At 40.6% G+C, this 27,442-nt stretch overlaps 1 protein-coding gene across 7 annotated transcripts in view; it reads left to right on the top strand.

The window, feature by feature from the left end:
• USH2A (usherin) overlaps positions 1–27,442 on the top strand; it is a 425,043-nt gene that overhangs the window by 38,209 nt on the left and 359,392 nt on the right. For all 7 annotated transcript variants that reach the window (XR_014166233.1, XM_081903562.1, XM_081903561.1 and 4 more), the window contains exons 5-12: positions 256–319; positions 2,260–2,554; positions 4,437–4,621; positions 6,815–7,036; positions 8,981–9,074; positions 19,522–19,717; positions 21,377–21,507; positions 26,979–27,174. Coding sequence is in view for 6 of the 7 variants with exons in the window: in XM_081903562.1 (XP_081759688.1) it covers positions 256–319; positions 2,260–2,554; positions 4,437–4,621; positions 6,815–7,036; positions 8,981–9,074; positions 19,522–19,717; positions 21,377–21,507; positions 26,979–27,174 (1,383 nt within the window). In the remaining variant the exon portion in view is untranslated. The remainder of the gene's footprint in view (positions 1–255; positions 320–2,259; positions 2,555–4,436; positions 4,622–6,814; positions 7,037–8,980; positions 9,075–19,521; positions 19,718–21,376; positions 21,508–26,978; positions 27,175–27,442) is intronic.

Below are 27,442 nucleotides of genomic sequence, written 5' to 3'. Positions count from 1 at the left end.
AGCCTGTGTGCCACCTCTGTAATCAGATAAGAGATAGGTACAAAATGTTCCTATAAAGTTATTATAAATCATTTTAATCAAAAAAATTAAGTCACTGCCCTCCATAGTTTTGTCCGGAACCAAGATGGTTTCATTCAGAAGAGGTAATTGTGCAAGAGAGATCTCTGTGTGCTGAATTTAAGATCCCCTCATGCAGCACAGAGCTGTTTTCTGGTTGATGGGACTGGATTATTTATTTATAATGTATTTTCGCAGGTTCAGAGCAATTTGTTGGGAGGATGCAAGATTTTAGATTGTACCAAGTGGCGCTTACAAACAGGTGGGGAAATTTTCATTTTTACAAAACCCAAATGTGAAATGATCAAAGGAGAGAAAGGCTTATAGCTACGATAAGTTTGCTTCGAAGTTTAACCAGTCTTTTTGGATATTTCTTTATATAATGGCTAGATTAGATTTGGAACTATAACTGCATGTACATGGATTCCAACAGGGTTTTTAATTAACTGCATGGGTGCAGGCTGATAAAATCGTAGGAATTTATGCTGAAAGATCAAAGGTTTGATCCAGCTCACTTTTGGCACAACATCCACTCACAGAGAGATCTCCCTAGGCTCTAAGGCATATCAGAACCATGATTCCCTTTGGCAGTAACACACACAGACACCACACCAGGCTGCTACCAGGAATGTGGAACCTGTCCTTGCCTATCATAACCATAATTAGTATCTCCTTTCTACTTGGGCAAGAAAAACTCAGTAGCTTAGCACTGTGGGCATGAGCCTCTATCACCCTCCCAGTGGTGTCGAAACTTTTTTCAAAGAGGGCTAGACCTTCCGTCCCACATAAAGATCTGCTATAGTACCGGCGTGTGAATCATGGGGATGTGACAAAGGGTCTCTATTTTTCTCATTTGGGAATTCCTTTGTTTTCTAGCACTGCTCCTGAAGTGGACTAGATTGAGTTCCAACAGAATGCATAAATGCAATGTAAACACATAGTGCCAGAAGAACACCAATTATCGCTGCAATAATAACCCTACCCACTTAAGAGTGGGCCCCACTGAATTCATGCTTCTGAGGAGACATGGTTAGGATTGTAGCCTAAGTTCTTATAACTGTTGTTACTTTAACAGTGTTATTAATAATGTGGAATCTGTAACACTGTGGCTTATGAGCCTGGCTTGTAGCCATAGCTTGTTTAAAGCAGTGGTTTTCAACCAGTGTGCCGTGGCACCCTGGGGTGCCTTGAAAGATGGTAATGGGCACAGCCAGCAGCACTGGCCTCCATCCCTCTTTCCTTCCCTCCCTCCTCCGATGCCCTCTTGCATCTCTGCTTCCCAAAGGCTTGCACAGCTGTTTGTTGCAGCAGCCCTGGCTACAAGCTCCCCAGCAGAATGGTGCCACTGGGGCTGGCGGTTTGGGGGGGGGGCTTCCCAGGCTCCTGTGGGGCATTGTGAGGAGGCACCTCTCTTTGGGCAGGGGGACACCTCAGAGACCAGGGGCAGCAGCAGCTGCCTGGAGGACTCCCAAAGAGAAGGGAGAGAAGAGCCTGAGGGAACACTCCACAAGGGAGGGTGTTCGAAAAAGGGTGAGAGGCTGCCAGCTCATCAGGCAGTGGGTGACAGAACTGGGCTCCTGAGCACCACAGGGGTGCCACAGAAAGAATGTAGCTGGTCAAGGGATCCGTGAACTCAAAAAGGTTAAAAACCTCTGGTTTAAAGTAATCAGAGTTCCAGAATATTGATGTAATAGGAAGCTCTAGTTAGTTTGAAAACAGAAGCAGTTTCTGCCAGCCTCCATTATCATGGCTGTGCCAGAGGAGGAGATAAGAGGCAGGAGGTGCAAGCCCAAGGTATGCTGTGGGTCATTCACAGAGTGCAATAATAATAATAATAATAATAATAATAATAATAATAATAATAATAATAATAATAATAAAATTTATTAGTTAGTTGCTTGTAAAACAAACAGACAGGTCTCTAAGCAACTCCTAACATATTTATGAGCATGAGCATAGCTCTATATAAAAATAGCTTTGTAGTTTCATGCCAACAGAGAATAAAGTCATGTAAAAGATAACAGCGTTCTTAAAATACGTTCTTTTTAAAGAGAAAACCATGTAGTTAAATTGGCTTTATCAGCCATCTTTTAAGTCACGCTTATGTGTTAAGGCTAATTACAGATGGGTCTTTACAAATAGGGCTTACTGCTCTTTTTATTGTGTGCACAACTCTTTTTTATATCTGTTTTTTAATGCTAGAGACATTTTTGAAGTATGGTCTGGAAAATTTCCTCAACTTCACAGTCAGTCAGAATGCCGCTGTCCTGGAAGTCATCCCAGGGTACACCCTTTGGTGCAGAGGTACTGCATCCCTAATGGTGCTGATGATACGACTAATGACAGGGTGCTCAGACTAAACCCCGAAGCTCATCCTTTGAGCTACATCAATGATAATGATATTGGAACTTCGTGGATTTCATCTGTCTTTAGCACCACTGAACAACTCAACAGAGGGATAGCCATTACAATAGACTTAGAAAATGGACAGTACCAGGTAATTTTAAGATTTCTTTATGGGAAAATGGGAATTGGTTTATTTGTTCTGCCTTTTTTTGTTAAAATTTAACACAAAATGCTAAAGAAAATTACATTCATTGCTCACTTAGTTTGAGGAAATTTCAAATGAATTGGAGATAATGTTCTGTTACACTGGTGTGATAGTTTGACTGTCAAAATGAAAAGAACCCAATTCTGATGAAGGCGGCTGGACTGAGAAGTTCCCAAGAATTTAATGTGACATTGTACATGATATAGGGAAGCGGGTGGCCTAGGACTTGCCAATCAGAAGGTTGGCGGTTCGAATCCCTGCAACAGGGTGAGCTACCCTTGCTCGGTCCCTGCTCCTTCCAACCTAGGAGTTTGAAAGCACGTCAAAGTGTAAGTAGATAAATAGGTACCGCTCCAGTGGGAAGGTAAACGGCGTTTCCGTGCGCTGCTCTGGTTCTCCAGAAGCGGCTTAGTCATGCTGGCCACATGACCTGGAAGCTGTATGCTGGCTCCCTCGGCCAATAAAGCGAGATGAGCGCTGCAACCGCAGCGTCATCCGCAACTGGACCTAGTGGTCAGGGGTCCTTTTTAGGATGTGATATACTCAACTAGGGACGGGGTAAGACTGTGTTTGACATTTAGAACTACACAGCTTGGATTCTTGCAATCAGAATCATTGTGGACACAGCTCATCCTGGGCCCTCTGCTGGCTTTTAAGCTCACCAGCCATTTTTTCAGGTGGAGCCTTTGATGGGCTCCTTCCACCACTGTCTCCAAGCAAAGATAGAAGCTTTGTGCTTTCTCCCTTTCCCCTTAGTTTAGCTTGTGAGGTGGGAGTATAATCATGGTTTTGTGAACATTCTTTTAGATCATATACCAAAGCCCCATAGGTTTTGTATGCACTTAAAGGGAATGCTCACAAAACCCAGTAATTTAAAAGGGAAAATGGGGATATTTCTCTATTTATACACACAGCTTCAAATGGGATTCGGAGCTGGTTTTCAGAATCCTCATTACAGGAGTTCCTTTGCAGCTCTAGGTAGCATTGAATGCCTCACACTATCTTTGGAAAGCTATTCCTATTCTGTGGTTTGTCTTCCCCAGGGAATGAAAACTCTTGTTGGTACAATTGCTTCTGCATTAGCCTACATTGCAAATGGCATAAGAAGCCCGCAAATCCACATATGGTCCATTTTTCCATTATTCTCAGTCTGAAGTCTATATAACCAATCATCAGCAGAGAGGAACAAATGGCAGTCTCTGCAAGCAAGTTCCAATGGCATGCTTTCATGATCTAAGTTTACCATTTATTTATTTTAGAATTTCTAGTCTTTTTGCCTTACAGCACTCAGGGAAAACAAAACATTCCCTTGAAGGAGTGCATTATAAACATAATGGACATTACTGCTCTCCCCACACACATGGAGCTGTCTTCTTAGAGTGCATAAGAACCCAGCTGGATCAGGCCAAAGTCCCATCTAGTCCACTAGCCTGTTCTCACAGTGGCCAGCTAAAGGCTTCTGGGAAGCCAGAAAACTAGTCTTGAACACCAATGCTCAGAGACATGCCACCTCAGAAAATCGGTGAGATTGTGGTTTGTAGCCATTGATAGCCTCATCTGATTATGCGGCACATTGAGGAGCCGCCTCAGTGCAGTAGCTCTGGTCTGCTCTCCTTTGAGGTGGTTCCCCCCATCCAATCCGCCGCCGCCGCCACCTCTCTCTCTCTCTCTCTCTCTCTCTCTCTCTCTCTCTCTCTCTCTCTCTCTATTTTTATAATGCACCTTCCTATGTTCCTATAGTTGCTTTAATAGCTAATTTCAGCTGAATCGAGGACCAATATGTATAAAGGTATTCCAAATGACTTCGCATTTTGCTGTTGATTTGTAGGTGTTTTATATTATCCTCCAGTTCTTCAGCCCACAACCCGAAGCAATACGAATACAAAGGAAAAAGCAGCGTGACTCTGACTGGCAAGACTGGCAGTACTTTGCAAGGGATTGTAGTACATTTGGAATGGAGAACAACGAGTCCCTAGAATATCCTGACTCTGTGAACTGCCTCCAACTTCCTAGGTATGAACAAATAGCATTGTGTGGAATGCAAATGCACTTGTGGAGCCAATCCAGTGCTCCTGCCAGTATGTTTGCTGATCTCCCTGCTACCTTGTCCCTCTTCTTCCTGGTACACAGCAATGACTCAGTTGTCAGGAGGCCTGGAGATTTCTGCGTCGGTGGAACTGCACTTTTTCACCCTGGCGCCGTTGGGCTGGCCCTCACTAAAATATAGTGCAACTACCTCACAGTACACCAGTTACACAAATTTGTACAATTTACCTCAGATTATCTAGTGGGGGACTTGTGTGAGGGAAAACTTAATGATTTGGAGTCTCAGGCAGGATTTGATCAAACAAAGAAGAAAGGTTTTATTAAACAAAGGAAGTTTATGACACGAAGTGGGTAAAACAAAGGATACTTCAGGTTATAATGTTATTTCAGGTAACCGTTCACCTAATAATATTTATACTAAATCTACTAAATCTAACTTTCTCTTTTTCCTGTCTCCTTCTCTCTCCATTTCAGTGTTAACCCCAAGCCAGCTGCTGGGGAAGGGTTAGATTGCTCTTGCCAGAAGTCTGGCCACTTGAAGAAGGCTTCTGAAATTAGGCCAAGAGGGCCATCTGGCCCAAAGGCCAAGTGTTGAATGATTCTAGTGAAAGGCATTTGTATCTAATTAAAAGATCACTATACAAATTGTTAAAAAGACTGGATGGCCTTTGATGAATTCTAGGAGACAAGTCAAGGTTTTGTGGACGTAAGGATGTTCTGCAGCCTGAAATAGTCTCATAGTAAGCAAGGGGAGTAACTGAGGGGTTGCAAACATTTCCTAGTTACTCTTCTTGAGCAGTTTTTGTGTAGACAGGTCTAAGACTGCTAAAACTGGAAGTTTTAGAGGTTGGCAAACCTCACAAAAAAGGGGCAGAGGAGACGATATGTCTTAGACCTTCCTACACAAAAACCTGGCTTTTTAGACAAGTGTTACACAGGTCTGATGCTGACTAGGTTCTGAATTATGCCAAGAGTTGCTGCAATCAGACAGTTATGAGACTTGTAACACTTACTGCTACACATTTGCCCTTAGCCCAGACAGTCACTGTTAAGCCTGTTTTGCACGATGAAAGCTTTTATTTGGGGGATTTTGCGTTCAGCCGTAACTGCAACCAACTCTTGGCAAAATTCAGAACCTAGTCAGCATTAGACCTGTGTAGCACTTGTCTGAAAAGACATGAGGGAATGTTCCACCAGGTGCAGTCGCTGTTTGTTTTGATGGTGTTGTTATTTTTGTTTTGTTCTTGCTGTTTCAGTCTTGGCGGCTAGGCTTTTAAAGTGTCAGCATCTTTCTCTGGGCTTTCACGATTCAACATTCTAAGGGAGGAACAAGAGGTCATTGAGGGTACAATTCATTTTCAGCAAAACATATATTTTGCATTCAGTTGAAGATGGGTGGGGTGGGGGAAATAGCCAAATTCATTGGCTGAGCAATGAATAATGTTTTAAAAAATAATAATCAAAAAAACGGGTTTATTTTTTTAAAAAAACAACCACAATAACACTCCAACAGAAAAATTAGTGCATCTTAGAAAAGGAATTCAAGAGCCAATGTGTGAAATGCTGCCATAAATGTTTTATAATGGAACATTGTTTTCCCTTCAATTACAAGACATAAATGATAATGGGAAGTGATTGAAGTGAACGATGTTATGTAGGGACGATGTACAGTGAACCTAATATAAAAATACCCTCTAAAAACTAGTGTATATTTATTGTACCACAGGAAAGATTACGTGGTAGTGAACAAGAAGCTACTCCGTTGTATTTTTAAAGAAGAAATTAACAGAATGTGTTACTTGCTTGTGCTAAAGATATAAATCAAACTTACTAAGGCTCCATTTGCACTATATGTTTATAACAGTATTATACCACTTTAAGAAGTCATAGCTTTCCCCAAGGAATCCTGGGAATCTATTAAATGTACAAAATAATAAATCCTTTGCTTTTAAAGAATTAATCAAGTAAAGGATTTATTATTTTGTACCGCTTAATAGGTATATAAATTGATTTTCACTTGTTTCTAATTGTACTTTATGGATCTTGTATATCCTGTTATGCTTTGAGGTCATGCCTGATGAAAAGCAGTATACAATAACCAAACAATTACATAATTATACTAGCTGTTTTTATTTTATTTATTTATTATTACATCAACAGCATTACTCCATATTCCCATGGAAATGTTACTTTCAGCGTTCTCACACCAGAACCAAATCGTCGGCCAGGATACAATGACTTCTACAATACCCCAGCACTTCAGGAGTTTGTCAAAGCTTCGGCAGTAAAGATTCATCTACTTGGCCAATATCATACTGCTGTACCTTCAGTTAACTTTAGACACAGATACTATGGAGTTGACGAAATTACTGTCAGTGGGAGGTAGGCTACTCACAGTTTGTATTGAAAATGAAGTATATTTGAGAGTAAACGACTCACTGTGGATTTATACTCATTCAAATGAGGTGAAGATGTACTTTGTAGCATTGATTTCAGATTCAAAATAGGTTTGCCTTACATCAGATAAAAAATCTAACTTAACAAAATAATCTTTAACCAATTTTTATCCATCAATAGTGCTTTTACATTCTGGATTTGCTAACTCTTAGAAACAGGTATGTTTGATTGAAAGCCTGATTGAAGCTTTGCTCTAGTGGTGCTTCCATTTTTTATTATGGACTCCCATATATGGCAGTTGTAATGGTCTTAATAATGAACTAAACTCTTTGTCTTAGCTGGTTTTTCCCTTTAAAAATGAGGCTTCTGTCAGCGAAAGTGTTGCATTATCTATGACTGACAACTTTATTGTATATGTTAAGTCAGAAGTCTTGTTGAAGGCATAATTACACCCTGTAAATAAAATGCAAATTAAGTAATGACTGAGTCTCCAGTGAAAGATGTGCTCTTTTTTTTACTTTGGAATTTATCTTTTAAAGAATATGTATTAAATCAGCTTTTCTTAGTGAGAAAAATGAATGTGTGGCTATAGTGTTTTGTTTTTAATTTAATGTTGCATCTCAACTGGTTTTGTGCATTCTTTGGACTTTTAAAGAAGGCAGGGTGTATATACTTTTTAAATAGATAAATTAAATAAACACAGTTTTTCTTCTATATTACTGTAGCATGGCAGTCTGAAATGGTACATACATAGTCTAATAACTTTAAAAAATAATGTGTGTGTGTGTGTCTGTCTCTGTGTATGGATTCCACTCCAAAGAACAATAAGAGCAACTCTGAAGTCGCAATAAGTAACTTTTTTCGCCCCAAGGGCTGGAGGGATCTTAAATTCAATTAAAGTCCAAAGGAATGAATGAATAGAAACTAAATTAAGCTCCTTTAACTTCAATGGGACTTAAGCATGATTCTCTGTGCTAGGCCCATGTGTTTTAATAGAGAGAGTACAAGCCAGCAAAAATTAAATGCGAGTAGGAGCTGATTCACCTATGACTTCGGCATGTAGGCTTTTCCTTGTGGCAGGACCCTCATGTCCCTCTCCTGTCATGTAGAGCTGGTGAACCTGTGGACCTCACCTACCCCTACAAAAGTTTTTTGGGACCCTTGCATCTCCCAAAAGTTGTCATTAAAAATAAAAATAAAACTAAGGATGATATTAGGCATTTTACTACTTCCCATACCCCTGTTCAGGTGTCATAATTAAGTTAAACATCTGGGAGGAAGGGCAACTGCAATGGAGTGGAGGCAGGGGTAGTGTTGTTCTTGCTACTTCTCCATAGATATTTCCTTTAACCCTTTTGTCCTGACTAAAGAGGGTTTGTATGTTAATTATCTGGGGCTTTTTAAATGATATTTTAAAATTTGTTCTGGTAGCCTGGAGAAGGAAAATGATAGAAAATAAAATAAAAGATACATACATATACTCCATGTCCTTTTAAGGAGTTGGGGTGTTCCAGATTGAAAGGTTAATGCTGAACGAACAGGTGTTAACTGTAATAAATAATTAGAGCCTTACATCTGCATAGTATACAATGAAAGCACATAATGCATGTTTGATCACTTAATAGTTGGTCTACATGTACTGTCAATTTACTCCCTTGTAAAGCAGCATTTACTTGACATTTATAAATGCTGAATGGAAAGAGACATGAAATGGTTACTACACTTAAAGGGCCCTTTTCTGAGATGGTTATCCTTAACAGAAGCAGGCAATTACTTTCACGATAGTGTACAAATAACAGGGAGATGCCCTCTCAAATGATACATCAATTCACTCTTCTAAATAGCTTGATTTTGTGTAAATTTCATACTGCTAAACTTTTGTTTTGTGATGACTGAATATCAAAAAAATGAATCTGCTCTGTTGTACAGGTGTAATTGTTTTGGCCACGCTGATCGCTGCGACACAAGTATTAACCCATACAGATGTCTTTGCTCCAAGGAAAGCTATACAGAAGGCAACAACGTGAGTTCCTTTAAATTTCAAGTTCTCAAATCCGAAGGCAGTTAAGAGTACACCCTCCATAATGGTCTATTGATGTTTGGTTTTTAATTTTTTTAATGTGCTTTAAACTTGTTTGAAACTTGTTATGATTCTACTGTCTGGTGTTATGCTTTTTTATTGTTGTAAAAAACCAAACAAACAAATAACTTTGTTTGCCGGAGGAGCAAATCTTGACCCTGCCAAACACAGGAAGGAATGATGAGGGATTCATTGATGCTTTAATGGTATGATCTGGCTAGTGAGACTCCAGTTCTACACCATAGAGATTCAGTGTTGGCTACTGCTCATAGCTATTTCAGCTTCCGGTGTGCTACCAGTATCTGTATTTCCCCTGAACTACTCTACAAGTCACTTTGGGCTGCTCTGGGCAAGATGAATATAAAGTCTGTAGTTCCGTTACAGGTGATTGTGTGGTGAAATTGTCATAAATTTTCTGTTGACCTCCATGGATCCTACTTGCCAGTTATTATCTTTAATATTATAGGGCCCTGTGAATGTTGTATGAATGTCCGCAATGCACTTGCCAGTAGTGACTGGTGAAGCTGTGTGGGTTGCATTGCTTTTCCATTTCCCACACGCAAGTTACTGCCACTAACCAAAAGAAAAAGGTGCAAAGAGCAGGAGTTTGGTATGGTGTGGATACACTATTGATACAGTGGCAGGAGCATCAGAATGACTTCACTGCAGCACCTACACTGCACAGAGCCCACACTGCCTTGCCCCTCCCCTTCTCAGTAAGCAGTTGTGATATACTGCATTTGGAAGATGGAAGAGCAGTGAAGTCCCACATGTGAAGCCCTGCTGGCCACTATTGGCACTTGCAGTAGTGCTTTGGCATGAGTTTTGTTATTTATGATTTACTACAAAATCCATGCACTGTGTGAGTAGACTTAATATGCACAAATGCATACAGGATCTGCATATTATTAAAAAAAATAAGATGACAATGCAAAATTAAGCAGATGGACTTTGAAGGCCAGACAGATTTTTCCTCAGATATTCATATCTCTGGAAGAGGTGCAAAGATTTGATTGTAGAAAGTATTACACATATAAGTGAAATATGTATGCAGATTAGAGTTGCCATATTTTGAAGAACATAAAAGAGGGCAGCCTGAGCCACTGCCAGCCCAAGCCGGGGAAAGAGGTGTGTGTATGTGTGGGGCCACTGGCACGCCTGTGCGCCTCTTTCCCTGGCTTGGTCTGGCAGTGGCCGCAGCATGCAGATCAGCCCAAATCCAAGCTGCCCGAGCCGGAGCCCAACCCCCCCCCCCAACCCCAGACATTTCCTTTAAAATGTAAAAATCCACCTAGATGGGCATGATGGCCTCCCGAATGAGGACATGTCCAGGTTTTCCCAGACATATGGCAACCCTAATGCAGATATCTCATTTCCACCAGGAAATACCCAGTTATAGAACTGATTTCTCTTTCCACTCCCTTCCACTGCTTTATACTTTTATACAATAATGTGTTCAACTCCATGCTGCAGTAACTTAATTTACCTCTGCTAGGTCCAGCTGCTGTTGCTCTCATTTCTTTTCAATCCTAGAGAGAATAATATTGCTGCATATTCACCACATATTTAAAACCATCTGCCCCCTGCTCAAAGGGTTCTGAGAACTGTGGTTTAACCCTCACAGAGCTACAATTCCCAGGATCCTTCACATACTACTGTTGCCAGTATTCTTGGGGTGTGTGTGCAGTGTATATCCAGCCTGTATGCAGCAGGATACAGAAAGCTGCCTTATACCAGATTAGACCATTTCCCCTCTAGTCCAGTATTGTCTTTCCTGACAGACAGTGGCTGACCAGAGTCTTATGTAGAGATCTCTCACACCACCTGCTGCCTAATTCTTTTCAGTGGTGCTACCAGGGATTGAACCTGAGATCTCTTGCATGCAAATTGAGCTCTGTGATTGAGCTACAGTCCTCCTTGTTCTGCCAGCTGTATTGAAGGACAAGGCAGTTTGTTTTCACCATGAAGAATGCATTTCCAAAGTGTTCCAAGAAACAGAAAATTATAAAATCACAGTCTCTGATAGAATGCTGAGAGCAACATGCGATAGAGGGATAAAAAATATTATCAGTTATCTACAGCTTAAAACATAAGGATGACAATAAAACCACTAGAGCATAGAAACAGCAACAAGGTAAAACCCAGATTTCCATCGGCAAAAAGCTTGGCCAAATAATGTTCTAAATTGCCAGTGGAAGCTGTATGGGGAAGTTGCAAAATGTTCTCAGATTTGTGTATGTATTTAAAATAAAGTAGACTTTTACAGAATACTGCACTTTGCCTACCTATATATTTCATATTCCAAATATCCTAAATAAAAAAATAGACACGAGTTGTGCAATTTGTAGTAAACAGCCCTATAGGAAACCAGTTTTGTAGTAACCTTACTTTAGCTCATGAGTTGGCTGAAGGTTTTCCAAATCAATGTTGTTTTTTGCCTTGCCGAAAAAGCCCTACAGAATGTTGCATTCTGTAGGATGTGAAGTGCCATAGCTCAGTGGTGGATTGAAATCCCAGTCTCAATCCCTGCCATCTGCTGGTAGAGCTGAGTCAGGTTCCTTGCTTGAGACCCTGCTGATCTCCTGCCAGCCAATGTGGACAAAACTAGGCTAGATGGGCCAATATAAGGCAGCACCCTGTGTTTTCATATTCCTATTTTTCTATATTCTCATTTGATGCCTTGGGAGTGACAGAAGCCAGAACAGCAAGAGGGATCGCTGCGCAGTGAAAGCAGCAATCCCTCTTGCTGTTCTGGCTTCTGGGATAGCTGCGCAGCCTGCATTCACTCCATAAGACGCACACACATTCCCCCTTACTTTTTAGGAGGGAAAAAGTGAGTCTTATAGAGCAAAAAATACGGTATTCCTGGTAGCACGTAGAGAAACTCATAGGATGTGGGGCTTTCGTTTTAAGTTATAAAAGCAAGCAACACACTCCACAATTGTTCACCTCATCAGTTAACCATGGTAAGCATCCACCCTAAATTTCTCCCTCACACAGAAGCAGCAGAAATCCAGTGCCTCTTGCATGGGAGGAATTTTCAGGATATGCGGGGAAAAGGGAAGGGGTTTGGCCCCACCTTAATGAGTTGAGTATCGCAGTGCATTTGGCATTAAGTCTGCCTTGCCAAATTGTCAGAGAAAACAGTAGTGTATCAGAAGGGATGGATTTGCTCAGTTGAGTGGAATACATGCCACTTTCTGGTATTTAGTGTGGAGGAACAGGGAAAGCAACAGTGGAAAGTGCAGAAAATAATCATAACATCATTCATATTTTGTTTTGTTTTTACCCCCTTCCCTTGTTGGATTCACTTTCTACTTTGGAAGAAACTTTTTACCTGCAAGTGTAATAGATTGGTTTCATAGCCAGAAACCATCTTACTCAAAAACACATTGCAATGCTTTTTATATTGTTTAATTGCAATAAAATATGAAGGGGTTTTAGTACAAACTTGTTGTTTTCTACTGGAAACAGAAGCAAAGTCCTGTTGTTGCTGCTGCTGTTCTTCTTTTTTCTTTTCTATAAAGAGCTGGATATATTCCAAAAAGGAAAAAAAATGCCTCAATTTCACTGAGTCCTGCTAGCCATTAAAATAATGCTCAATAAACACTGGCTTTTGTGGATTACATTGCAGTCAATTTGGCAAGCGATGGCAAAGTTAAACCTTGATAATGTTCCAGTTCTTGACATTGGAAGGTATGAAAAGGAATATTTTTTACTGACTTTGCCAAACATTAGAGAAGCAAAGGGCTGAGGGCACAGATGTAGTGTCCCAGCAGAACCTTGTTCATACTGTCTCTGCCACAAGAACCTTTGAAGCTGCTTTCAGTCACAGCACTTCAACGAAGCCCGTGGCAAACACAGAAATATTGTTTGATTTCTTTCTTTCTGTTTTTCCCCTTTGCGTTTTCTTCCTCTTACCCCTCCCCCCTTTTTGTTTTGTTTTATAGGATTTTCTAATGTAAACAATCAAAAGGAAAAGCATATGGAGAATAAAATAACCAAAAAAAGAATATATTGTGTTTATATTATTAATAGCATAGCACCATCAAACTGCCTGCCTGTTTGCAAGTAAGCAGGCACCTGCCCCAAGGACCTTACAGTGTAAAGTAAGCTAGCGAGGAGAGAAGAAAGGGAGATCATGATTGATTCTGTAATGGCAGAACCATGTGGACAAGTATACCAGATACTATGTGTCAGGACCTTCTGTATTGCCCACTCCTGTATATAAAAATTATGTAGTAGATCTGTATTGTTCATGATTTTAAGCCGTCACTAGATGTCCAGGTTGCCTAAGTGGTCAGTAGTGGGTAAGCTAAGCTCCAGCTGGTTCACTTGCTACAGCCATTCCCAGACCAGCACAGCCTGGCATCAGTAACCCATGCTCTGATAAACCCATAGTTTAACTACTGCAATGTGTTCTACATGGGGCCACCCTTGGAGATAGAAAAGAAACTGCAGCTGGTGCAGAATGCAGCTGCCCATATATTAAGCAGGAAAGTACACTGGGGTCATGGGCCACCATCCGTAAGATACTGCACCGGGCCCAAGTCAAGGCATTGCTCCATTTCATCCTCCTCCTTACTTTATAGTGAAAACTCTTTTGTAGCATGGAAACATCCCCCTTTAAGCTTGATAAACAACATAGCCATCTCTCATTTTTAGACTTTATCACACATTGCGGCTTGCTTTTAGCAACCTGAACAAATATGAAGCTCACACTGTTCCAGTGGATTTGTAAGAGGGCATTTAACAGCATAATTAGATGAAAGTTTCTGAAAAAGGAGTGAAAAGCCTGCAGGTGTACAGGCAGAAAGGTTGGGGGGGGGGGATATCGCTTCAGCATGTTTTGTATTTGTGGTCAAAAGACTGATTAAAAGCATTTGCTAAAAATCAGCTTGATTCACTAACTTATTTTAAAAGTTGAGCCTCTGCAGTCGAAATGATGGACTATCACAAAAATGAAGTAAGTCTTTTAAAAATACAAGCTGACACTGTCCTTTTAATTAGAATGAGTATTGTGAAATGGTACTTTGTGGGGATTAATTATAAATATTTGATAGGATCTGGAATTCGCCAAGCACTCTGGCAGGACTTGTGATACCATGTGAAAACAAACTAAATGAATGGTGCAAATGCCCTATCAGAATTTTTGGTGGGTCAATGTTTGTGTTGTTTCAGTAGGTTTCCCAGTTTTAATTAGCTTGCACACTTTGTGACTCTAATTATACTTATCAAGGCTGCAATCCTATGTCTGGTAGTAAGCCCTATTGAAATTTAATGCAACTTATTTCTGACTAGACAGATTGCACTGAAGTATCCTTTTTTAATAGTCAATTATGGTAAATTGTATATTTTCATGTATACCGTACTGTCAGTTTCTTCTAACAAAGAATTAAAACAAAATGTATTTCACTCAACTTAAAATATTGGGTGATATTTTAGTCAGTTTTCTTACTGCAATTTTGGTGGTGTTTGGTGCTAGCTAGCTTAACATTTTGCAATCTTACACTACTTCTACATTGTTGCCCCTGAACAGCATTCAAACATCTAAGAGAGGTTACCTCCAAAGTTTGAAAACTGACAGATTTGTCTCAGTGATTAAATACAATCAAAATGCTTAGGGTACATTGTTTAAATAAACCCTTTAAAGTCCCTGCATCTTTGTTCTTCTGTCATTTTCCCACTGCTGCGGGGATAGATAATAATAGATCAGGCTCCGGAGGATTGAATGGACAAGACCAATAGCTGGTCCAATGGTCAAGATGGCAGTTTCTGCATGTGCTGTAGAGGGAAGTGAGAGGCAGATGGGGCTCATCAACCTGGGAAGGCAGCCCATCTAAGAGAAAGAAAACTCTCTCTCTAAACCTCCACTGCCTCGTGGGAACTGCCTCCCTATGGAACATATTGCATAACAACTTGCACTTCTTTCACATGCACCGATATGTTAATACAGTACTTTTATAAGTAAATAAAAATAAGTTTGATGGGAAAAGTGGCAATCTGCTTCATTTTAATATTACACACACACACACACACACACACGATAGCACCTTTCAGTGCTTGCTTTATCTCTTTTCTATAGTCTTGGGACAGATGATGTAGGTTTAAGAGAGAGAGAGAGAGAGATGAGATATACACTTGGTAGAGAGAATGATAGGTTAGACACTTTCATAAGCTTGTTTTCTTCAAATTCACTTTCGCCTATGATATAGAACTGCTGAAAACTAGCTTTAAAAAAACAGTAATAGCAAAATCCATCTAACATCTTCAAAGACTAACTTAACACCAGTTTAATATTTATGCAGCAAACTGTGAAAATATTTCACCCTAACTTGATTTTTTCCCCTTTAAATTTATAGCGTACCTTGGGACAGGTTACTATGGATTTTAAAATGAAATTCCACTTAATTTTGCCTTCATTCACAACAACCTAAACCAGAACATCAGAAGAAGCATATATATTCTGCATGAATGAAAATGAAATATCCTCAAATTGATTCCCCTGACTAGTTTTGACACACAGCAACGGGGTGGGTGGGAAAGCTATCTGGATGAAGCTGGAAATTTTACAAGCTGGAAAATTCTGAATAACATTCTCAAGATGCCTGTGGTAGTGATGGGTTTGTCCATGAACTCATCCTTGGCAAACAGATTTAATTTCACAGGCCATAGATCTTAGATTTCTAAAATAATTTGTGGAAAGTATTTGTTGAAATAGCAAGGTGCTGTCTCGAATATCCTAAGACAGATGCCTAGACAACCTGGTAATACACAGAATTGTGAAGGAGCCATTGTATTATCAAAAAAACTTGGTTGTTATCCCACAGGAATACAATTTATTTTGCTGAGCTGATGAAAATCCATATGAGATTTTAGTTTCAAATAGCCAATTAAAATTGAAGTTGTCAGAGTTATCTCAAAAAGAGCAAGCTGGAATAGTGACAGCAAATTAAACAGGCTCCTATTTAGGTTAGTAAGAAGTACGGTGACCAAGAGGATTTGGTAGCTTTCTGTGTTGCTGAACTGACTCTGGTTCAGTGGCTCAATGTAGAGATCCCTCTAGCTTATTTAAAATGGGTTCCTGATGAAGAAGAGAGGGAACAGTTGTGCTCTAAGGGTGTTACTCTTCACATGGTTACTGCCTCCATGCTGGAGGAAGCAATTTAAAAATCTAAAAATCTAAATATAACAATGGCAACAACAGGAACTACGGTAATCCAATCAGTATTTCAAAATGCTATGCAAACAAATATAAATGTTTTCACAAGACATCTAAACTGAAGCAGCAAGGTGGCTTGGTGGTCTCTCTGCTGAGGGTCCTCATGCAACCATGGCACATTATTGAGAAGGTTCTGTAGTGATAGTCACACATCAATTTTTCTGAAAATACAGGGCCTCAAGAAGATATGTGTTTATAATGGAGCTTAAAATCTGAAGGAGGCCAGTTGCTAATGACAGTTCCTGGACTATCTGAAGACTTCTAATTCATAGCTTTGACACTGTCCTCACCTCATAAAAGTCACCACTGGGGGTGGGGGAGAGACTTTGGTTATGCACATTAGTGCTGATTCTATGAACAACAAAAACCTCAAGCTCTGGTTCAAGGATCAAGGGTTGTCTAGTCCAAGCTTTGTCTAGCCTTGAAGCTGAAGCTGGAAAGTACAGGAAGACATGGTTTAAGAATAGCAAAGCTCAATGAATAATTTGTAGAGGACAATTTATTTGAATAATTTAGCCTCCCTTTCTGAATGATGGAAGGATCATTACAAGGCATGATACTCTTCCCACTTGTCTGGTTTTAGCAAAGCACCAAAAGTTAGTGAATGTGACCTCTAATATAACCACAGGGACTTCTAATAGATAAATATTTCTACAGTCTTAATATTAACAGTTGTTCTGTAGATTCAAATTGGAAATTTATTTTACTGTTAATAATATTAATATTATTATCAATTTATAATTATAAGTTTCCCAGTATCTAAACTCCAACTAGAGTGTTATACTAATAGTGATATACTTTGCAGCTGAAGCTTTTGTTTATAAAAGAAATCTAAACAACTAGTGTGAAATGTTTTAGTGTCAATCAATCAGTCAATAAAACAATATAAATCATACATTCATAATATGAGGCAACATCCATGATGTGAGAGGGGTTACCAGAGATACCAGCAAACACAAATTCAGTTTGATTTCAACTTAAACATCTGACTCACCACAGCAATTTATACTGTTTTTATCCAACTCATTTCGCCTGATTATTATTATTATTAGCAGCCAGTGTATAGAGAGCCACTGTGTGTTATAAAGCTATTCTTGTCACTCAAAAGAAAACAGATCATTGCTGCGTAGTATACCTGCTTGCTTGTATGAAACAAAGGTTTCAGAAACTGATCTCATGGGTCTCTCTATAAGGGCAGGTCAACAGATGAGTGATGTCTTCCACCTGAGGTAGACTACAAATACAATATCTGTCTGTGTACAGGACCTTGTTGTAGCGGCCATCCAAGGCTGCAGTGAGCAGTGGTGTAGCGTGGGTTGTCAGCACCCGGGGCAAGGCAAGTAATTTGCACCCCCTAACCCGTGGATTTGCGCCCCCTAACCTGTGGATTTGCGGCCCCTAACCCTAACCCCCAGATGTTGCATGCGGTGCGGCCGGCCCCCCCTGCACCCCCCACGCTACGCCACTGGCAGTGGGCATCACTCGGAAACCCAGCTCAATACAGACATTTCTTAAGGAAGCTTGATCAGATAACTAGCTCTAAAATACTCTGTTTTCAAGAGTGAATACCAAAGGGAAATGCTGATTTTTGCAATCAGTTGCAGCTCCTTTCTGGATTCTGTCAGCTGACTTTAGCAGCATTGTGGCCTCCAATCTCATACAATGCAATCAGAGATTAGGCCAAACATGCATAATGCATCTGGAACTTTCCTTGGGCAACTCCCATGCACTCTTGTGTTTCAGGCAGCAATATGATCTACGCATTAGTTCAGGAGGTGTGGATCCAGGTCAGTTTGTACCAGAATTTGCAAAGATTGAATACCTCAAGCATCCTTATGGAGTTGCAACAGCTGTATGTATAGGTTCCACATGGATGCACTGGGGGTGGGAAGCAAGGGCGTCCATTTGTGCAAATGGGCTTTCCCCTCTCTCTTCCTGATGTTGCGCAAAATTGAATTCCACCTAACATTCATGTAATCTTTAGTTCTTCATTGACTGCAGGTTCACTTGCAGGCTTGTAGGCTCCTGTGAATGATTTACTGTATTTTTCTGTGTATAAGTCTGTATTTCCCCCCAAATTTTTGAAGTTTAAAATAAGAGGTCATCTTATTCATGGATAGCGCATAGTGCATTTTCTTAATTTTGGGTTTAAAAAATATAGGGGTCGTCTTATACATAGGGGGCGTCTTATACATGGAAAAATACAGTATGTGGAGGGTGGAGAATGTCAACTCTAAATGAAGGCAAAAGGCATGCGATTCTGAAAAAAAGCCATGATGCAGCAAACATGGTCTGCATGTGGGAATAAGTTTCTTTCTATGGACTATGACATCTGAAAGCACAAAAAGTGCCATATCAGAAAAAGAACCTACATATGACTTGGAGGTTCCTGCGTCATATATGATCCACAGGTTCAGATTGATTAGTGCTTCCACCTATGACATTGTTGAACAAAGGGAGTGTATGGAATAATTCCAAAAATCTGATACCTGACCAGTGATGTTGACCTGACCATCAGCTGGTATGAGAAACACTCAGGAGTCAGGAATTTCCATGAAAAGCTTCATATGTTGTCCTCTGGATCAGAGCCAAATGCTAAAGTTGATAGATCATTTTTCTAGGGAGCGAGTACCATCAAATTCAGTGGGTTTTACTTCTGAGTATACAGGGCTGTCTTAAGCATATACGATGCCAGGGTGCAAAGGTCTGCCATCCCAGGCCCCATGTTGCCCAGTCTCAGGCACGCAGGAGGGCAGAGCCAGCCGGCTGCCTCAGAGTCTCACTGACTTGGTTGCCCCTGAACTCGTGGCGCAGAGCCACCTGCAGCAGAAGAGCCTGCTGTGGCGCTCTGACTGAAGAGCGGGCTTCTCCCCGGATGCAACTCTCAGGCCCCGGACTCTTGGCCTGTCGCCCCTGGGAGCCTGGCGCCCTGGTGCCCCGCACCCCTAGTGTCTATGGGTAAGACGGCCCTGTAAGTATACATGCTTAGGGTTGCACTGTAAATTTTGTAGGAGTGTCTTGAGTGGCGTATTGTGCATGTCTTCTCCTCTGTTGTATCTTTTTAAAAATTGCAGCACACAACACAGAACACACAGTGACGGTATATACACTTGTACCTATGTAGACATTTTGAACCATAATCTCTTTATTATTCTCCATTTGTTCCAGTGCGATCACTGTTGGCCACTGTACAATGACAAGCCTTTTCATCCTGGAGATCAAGTTCATGCTTATAATTGCAAGCCTTGTCAATGTTACGGCCATGCAATAAGCTGTCACTACAACAGGACAATGGATTCTTTTCCTAATGAACACTATAGAGGAGGTGGCGGAGTCTGTGATAACTGTCAACATAACACTACAGGTAATTAACAGAACAGAATATTTCCATGGTGGTTGGCTCTTGCAGTCATTCCAAAGCATCATTACATCTGAGGTTGAATTGTAAAGAAATTTCCATGCTACATATCAGACCAGGAAAATGAGATTGGTTTGCACTATCTGCATGTATTATAGAATCAAGCAAACTTTATGTAAAATAAAGTTCCAAGGCTGTTTGGTTCACATGGTTGGAAAAGGGGATATGATCACACCCCACATAAACCACACAGTGGGGGATATTCAGCTAACCAGTTGCACTAGCAGAAGCCCTTGTGAAGATTCCTGCTAGCACAATGGGGGTGTGCCACCCCCAAATCTACACTGGAGGGTTGCGGGAACCTCCAGAACAGATTTAGGGGGCACGAGGGTAAAGGAAAGTTTATTTTGCTCAAGGAACAACCTTGTGCTGACGAAACCTTAGCCTTAGCAGTATGCTTAATACAAGCCAATGTGTGTACCAGGCTGGGTGCATGATTCCCCTGATGCCTGTGATCTTCCCACCACATTAGCACACTTTACATGTAATGTAATGCAGCAGGGAAGAGTGGTAGCTCACAGGTAGGACACATGTGATGCTTATCAAAAGTCCTGGGTTCAATCCCCAGTAGGTAGGCCTGGAAAAAACTCCTGTCTGAAAACCTGGAGAGCTCTTGCCCATCAGGTCATGAATAAACAGGAACAGGAGCAGTTGATGGAGTGGTGCCATATCTTTATTTATTGTCCTTTTATTGTCCTACACTTCCTCCTAAAAGGGAGCTCTGCGCAGCTAACAACATAAAACAATATAACAATTTATAAACAATTTAAAACAACCATTAGTCAGCCATCATAAAACTTCATGTAACTCTGGCTAGGCACCTAGCATCCCTTATCATTATCAAATGTTTCAAGATCTTGTGCTTGCATAAGAGCCAATGTGCCTCAGAAACTATTTTGCCCTCACCCTGAGACTGTTGTTTTAGCCAGGGAATCAACTGTACTGTACAACATAGTACCTGGTGTACCAACAGAATCTACAGTCTTTCAGGGCCATCAAGCACTGGAAACAAGTTCCCTACTGGATGCATTAGCCAATGCATATGGTTGGCTGGCAAAATGTCTTGTGGTTTGTCTCAAGTAGAAGCAAAGCCCAAATATTTTGAATAAAGAAGTTTAGTGGAACTCTGCCTCTCCACAACTCATGTCTGCTAAGTCATTTAGTTTGGTAATTTGCTTCACTTTAAAATGTATTAAAATAGAACATACTTGCTGAATTTCTATTTCTGCATGTTATGTTTGTGGTGGTTTTGGGACACTCCCTTTAGTACTCTTGGCTTTCCTTCTTAAGGATGGTAAGGAAAGTTGGATGTTTAAGAGTAATTTCTCTTTTTTAAGTATAGAATATATATTCATACAGAATAGCTTTATAGGAGTGTTGTGTTATGTAACAGATGGAAGTTTAATGGAGTAAAACACAGTTTGTAACAGGTTCATTGTTTCATATGCTCTGGATCACTAAATTGGCAGGTAGAGATGAAAGGTGCATTAAAATGGACGTCCTGAAAATTATAGAATTCCCTCAAAGGAATAGTCTTTAATTTTGAATTATACAGCTAATTTTAATGAATTGGAAGCCATAATGCATAACCTTTCCTTCATGCAGGAAGAAATTGTGAGCTGTGCAAAGATTTCTTTTATCGGTATGTAGATGCAGATCTCTCATCCGTGGATGTTTGCAATCCTTGCAAATGCGACATAGAAGGCACCAAAAACAGTAGCCACCAATGCAATAAGGTAGGTGGGTTTAACCTAGAATGTTACCCTATATTCCCAATATTCAGGCTATGAGTACCATTGCATATGTAGCCAAAACAACACCCATGCACAAGAGGGAGGTGTTTAGTCCAAATAAGGACTAAACATTCCATCTATCAAAGATGCTTTAGCTGAGATTCCTGCATTGCAGGGGGTTAGACTAGATGACCCTTGTATACATTCCAACTCTTAAGATTCTATGATTCTATAATTTGCCATGAAATGCTGACTGGTTGGGTGTGGAGATTGAATAGAGTGGTTGGAATCTTGCACAGGGGTTTTCTTGCAGGTACAACAAATCATCATACTTGTTATAACTGGCAGCTGTTGGCACTAATGTGACTTACAATAATTCATGGGATAGATCAAATTTAAAGTTTTTAAAAAAGAAAGGAATCCTTTCCCACAATAGCAGCAGATTCACATAGGACATATGAAATTATTTTGTGATTCTGTTATCTGGATCACCATATCTCCAAAGACTGAAGAAGTATGATAATAATATGAAAAACAATTTGTAAAATGCCTTAAGAACACTATTTTTTAAAAAAGAAAATCCACTTAAGTAGCCCACACCACCTTCTCACTTGCTAAATAGTTGCCTGAAGCCTTTTGAAACTTTCAGCAGACACAGAGCAGTTCACACGTGCAGACTGGCTGTTTTCATTTCTCCAATTTTTGCTTTCTATGGATATGGGATTATGTGAAGAACTGTTAGACAATAATGCCAGGCTAAGGATGAGTTGGAGAGCTGACACACACAAATGACCGCAAATTTGTTACTTTATTTACAAGAGGAAATTTATCTTAAAAAGCCAAAATGCTACCAATTATTTTAAGTCACTGCTTTCATTTGCAAGCAAAAACATATAGTGCAGTAATAAATCCATTTCTTTCAAAAGAGCAGGGAAATGTGTAGAAAATCCTGCCTTTGGCTGAGAGCTGGATCAGTCCAAACCCAATTCCCTTATTGTATTCTTGCCTGACACTAAACTTTCTTCATTGGTGCAATGATGAAAAATCCTTTTATCCAGTAACGTTTTGTGGCTTTTTCTGTCATTTCATGTTTGTTTTTATGCTCACTGGGGACATTCTTTTATTGGTAGCTTTGATCCTTCAAGAGGCTCTGTGAGCACAGCAAGATTTGATATCTTCTACCTGTGAAGAGCTCATTGCTAGCTTGGGGTTTAGGCTGGCAAAAAGAAATGTGAAATCCTAGAGCCCTGTACTTATTAAAACAGTGACAATAGTCTAAAGCAGAGGGTCTGATTTTCTGCCTCTAATAATGATACATTTTTGGCCAATAGCACAACTCCAGAAACAATTTGAAAGTCGCATGATATGGTAAGAATGGGGAAGAGAGGGGAGGGGAGAATTTAAATGCCAATTTTGAGATTTCTTTTTTCAAGTGGTAGTTTTTCAGCGCTGACAGCAATTTAATGGTAAGCCGTTCTGCTTCAAGGTGGCAAAGTAGGGTGTTTTGTTTTTGGATGGCCAGAAATTTAGCGATGGCTAAGACTGAGAAATGAGTCGAAAATCAAGATAATATAAAAAAGAAAATAAGGAAAAATGGGTTGAACTGTACAGCTCAATAAGGCATCAATAGACTGCTGCAAAAGGAGCAAGGTAGAACAAAATGATTAAGAGGCATTAAAAAATAGATTAATAAGGCTGGAGAGTATGGGCTGAAATGAATTACATGAAATAGAAAGGCATTATTGAAGGGAGTGTTTCCAGGTCTGACCCAAGGAAGATGGAATCATAAGGAATAAGGCCTTGGCTCATGAAAATTAATTGTCACGTCACAAGGATAATTTTCAAGGAAATGTGTTAAAAATGGGCCACAATACACTTTCTCTGCATAATTTACCATTCCCAGCAGTTTATCAATGCTTTCCTATACAGAACCAGTTATCTGTCATTTAGCCTAAACGAAGATGCAGGATTCCGGAAGAGAACAATCACAAGTTCTTATCCTGTGTATTGGGGGGGAGGACACCCCACCCCACAAAAAGTTGGTTTAGAGGAGGAAGTGGTTCTTTTGCAGTGGCAAAACTTCCTTGATGACATTGTCTTCTTTTTAAGGCACAATCTAGAAAAGAGTGCAATTCTATACTGTACATATCACACAATTCCAGATCAAGGAACAGCATTAAAATACAATAAAACAGTATTTCAAAATGCAACTTAATATAAAATCAGACAATATGCTAACCACATAACTACTCCAGCCAAATAAGGGGCATCACTTTAGCCAAATGCTCGGGCGAATAGTTGCATTTTTAGTGGGTGCCAAAAGTCAATTAGTGTAGATGCTGATTGAAGAGGGGTGCATTTCAGAGGTAGAATGTTACTGTTGGAACTGCAGTCTCATGAACTGTCATGCACATGGGTGTAGCCCGGGGGGGGGGCAAAGAGGGGCAGCTGCCCGCCCTAAATCAATAAATTTCAATAAAAATACATAGCAAACTGAGGTTCTGCCCCACCTACAAAAATCCTGGCTATGTTCATGGCCATGTACCATATCATAGCATGGAACAGTGCCATAGCGAGAAGGACACCCATTTTCACACTCCCTGGGCTGCTCCTCTGCTGCTCTGGGCAGCCCAGTGATGTTTGCAGACTTCTCTGGGCACCTTGATGGAGGAATCTGGTTGCTGGCCTGGGTCATCACAGCAGTCAGCCGGTTGCACTGTTAGAAATGTGAGTGGAGTGCTCAGTGGGGCTCGGATGGAAGAAAGGCAGAGAGAGTGGGTGAGAGTTGCAGGAGGAGGAAAAAGGAGAGAAAAGGGAGGGAGGGAGGACACAGAAAGGAAAGCAGCAAGTGGAGGGAGCGCGGGAAGCAGGAAGTCACTGGCAGAGGACGAGAGGTGATGAAAAGCAAACTCTTTGAGTTTCTAGTCCATGGTCTCTCCCATCTTTGGAGGCATACAGCTCTTTGGCAAGGAGGCAAGGGGGACTAGGTGCACCTCTGTATATCACAGACACTGTGAAGTAAATATAAAGTACAGAGATAATATTTAATGCTAGCTATCCACCCAACACCTGATGTTGGGAAAGATTGAGGCACAAGGAGAAGGGGACGACAGAGGACGAGATGGTTGGACAGTGTTCTCGAAGCTACTAGCATGAGCTTGACCAAACTGCGGGAGGCAGGAGGCAGTAGAAGACAGGAGTGCCTGGCGTGCTCTGGTCCATGGGGTCACGAAGAGTCGGACACGACTAAATGACTAAACAACAACAACCACCCATATCTGACTCTATCAGTTGTTGTGCTGAATTTTCTTGTGGGTAAGGTGACTTCTTCATTGGGGACAGACTGGATTTTTTGTGTTGGACTGTGTGTCGTAAGCCTCATTTTTCAGGTCTGGAACCAAAGAGGAGTACTTCTGCTACTAGAAAGTATCTCATTCTGTGACCTAGCAGAAGAGCATTGCTCAAGAAAAGCAAATTATACAAACAAGCTTATGTACTATGCACCAGAGTTCATTTACTGCTGATTTTCTTGATGTTCCTCATAACGCCACCCGCAATACATTATGTCACTGCACTGTAAAAAGTCTTTTGCCACCTTGCACAACATTCATGGAACATAACTAACAAAAAGCTGCTCCGTTATTTTCACTTCCCAGTAGGGGTGTTCCTCTCCAATTATACAAGCCTTCCTTCATAATATTATAAGAAGCTGTAAGATGATTCAGCTGGGCATTAAAATGATTTATACTTCAACAAACTCTCACTGGCCTCATTTTTGCTTCATCGTTTTTGATTGTTTGTTTGTTTAACATATTTATAGCCCACTTTGTAAGGAAATTTTCTTCACAAAATGCATATAAAAATTGAGTCAATAAAGCTTAATAATCTAATATTATTAAAAGCTAGAATAGAAGTAACAAATAACTTAGCAAATGCCTAAACATACGAAACCGAAACTTTGTTGACAGTTATCACTGTCACTACTACTACAGGGAGTGATCTTTGCATAATACATTTCAAATAAAGGTGTCTTGAAAACAGTGTGCATGTAAAGAGCTGGAATCACTGGGCACACACCACTGCCATTTCCCTGAACCACCTGGCTCTGATCCTTTCTATTGTCTCTTCTGGGCAACCTTCCAGGGCCATATGCCAGTGGTGGGCCACTATCTACTGTACAAAGGTGAAATTATTATTCTTTGCCCCACCCACTTTCTGCTCTTGACTCCAAAAAGTAGAGTGGGTGGGGCAAAGAATAATAACCTCACCTTTGTACAGTAGATCACTGTCTACTCACACCCTTCCCTCTAACCTCCAAAACGCACTGCCATAGTTCAAGGATGTGTTCTAGTCTATTAAAAACACCCAAGGGGTGTGTGAAGCAGGGGCAGTGAGAGGGGTGGCCTGGGGAGAGAGGGTGTATCTCGGAAGAGTTCAACGGGCCAGGTAGAGAGGCCTGGAGGGAGACATTGGGCCTAAGGTTTCCCAACTCTGATTAAAGCAGTGACAAATGTAAGCAGCCCCTTGACTTGATTTGCATTTTCCTTCCAGCCAGTGGTGTGGGTGGGGTTTAGAGGGTGAAAACATGCAAATGGGCAGTGGTGAAGAAGTGAAATCAGAACAGGGTCTGACCAAAACCTGGAGCTGGAACTCCTTCAAAGCAGAAAGCCTGTTTAGTATTTTGTGGTTCTGTGTGCTTGGTGGTGATTTTGCATGCTTTGTGTCCAGTTTCTGTTTGACACTAGATCCATTCATATTCATCAATGTTAGAATCATAGAATCATAGAGTTGGAAGAGACCACAAGGGCCATCGAGTCCAACCCCCTGCCAAGCAGGAAACACCATCAGAGCACTCCTGACATATGGTTGTCAAGCCTCTGCTTAAAGACCTCCAAAGAAGGAGACTCCACCACACTCCTTGGCAGCAAATTCCACTGTCGAACAGCTCTTACTGTCAGGAAGTTCTTCCTAATGTTTAGGTGGAATCTTCTTTCTTGTAGTTTGGATCCATTGCTCCGTGTCCGCTTCTCTGGAGCAGCAGAAAACAACCTTTCTCCCTCCTCTATGTGACATCCTTTTATATATTTGAACATGGCTATCATATCACCCCTTAACCTCCTCTTCTCCAGGCTAAACATGTTCTCCTCCTCCTCCTCCTCCTCCCCTTCTTCTTCTTCTTCTTCTTCTTCTTCTTCTTCTTCTTCTTCTTCTTCTTCTTCTTCTTCTTCAAAAGTGTGCTCTTCCTTAAAGTCATTCTAATGAATTTTTATTCTCACAGTTTCTATAGTTTTATTTTACGGTGAGTTAACTGCTAGAGAATAAACTATGGAGGACTATTTTGTCCCTGTTCCCACTTAAAGATTGTCCAACCTGCCAACCCACCCATGTTGCTAATGAGTGTTTATCAGGGTGGGTGGGTGGGTGGGGAGATAAGTTCATCATTCCTCAACATTTTTCTTTTTGTATCTTTTTAGATTGGAGGTCAGTGTAATTGCAAGAGACATGTGTCTGGCAGACAGTGCAATCAGTGCCAGGATGGATTCTACAATCTACAGCAGTCAGACCCTGATGGCTGCAGCCCCTGTAACTGCAATACCTCTGGGACAGTCAATGGAGATATTACCTGTCACCAAAATTCAGGCCAGTGCAAGTGTAAAGAAAATGTTATTGGTAGGTGCAAGGCAATAATCTACAGTCAGATATCTTTCTTTTGTCTACAAATTAGAAATAAAAAACACGCGCCGAACCTTTTCATTCTTTCTTTTTTAAACACATCAGGTGAAATGTATTCTTTTTCATGAGAAATAACGGAAAACTGACTAAATAATATGCAGTTGCGTATTTATTTATCCTACCCAATTACAGCTCAAAGCAAAGTATAATCAGCTCCTTGGGTTATTCTACATTTAGTAGGTTTTAGTAGTTACAGGAGCACCTA

This window comes from Podarcis melisellensis (genome assembly GCF_964234715.1).
Source record: "Podarcis melisellensis genome assembly, chromosome: 3".
NCBI classification, from domain to species: Eukaryota; Metazoa; Chordata; class Lepidosauria; order Squamata; family Lacertidae; genus Podarcis; species Podarcis melisellensis.
Note: the sequence above shows the minus strand (reverse complement) of the source record. Positions and strands in the feature narration are given on the sequence as shown.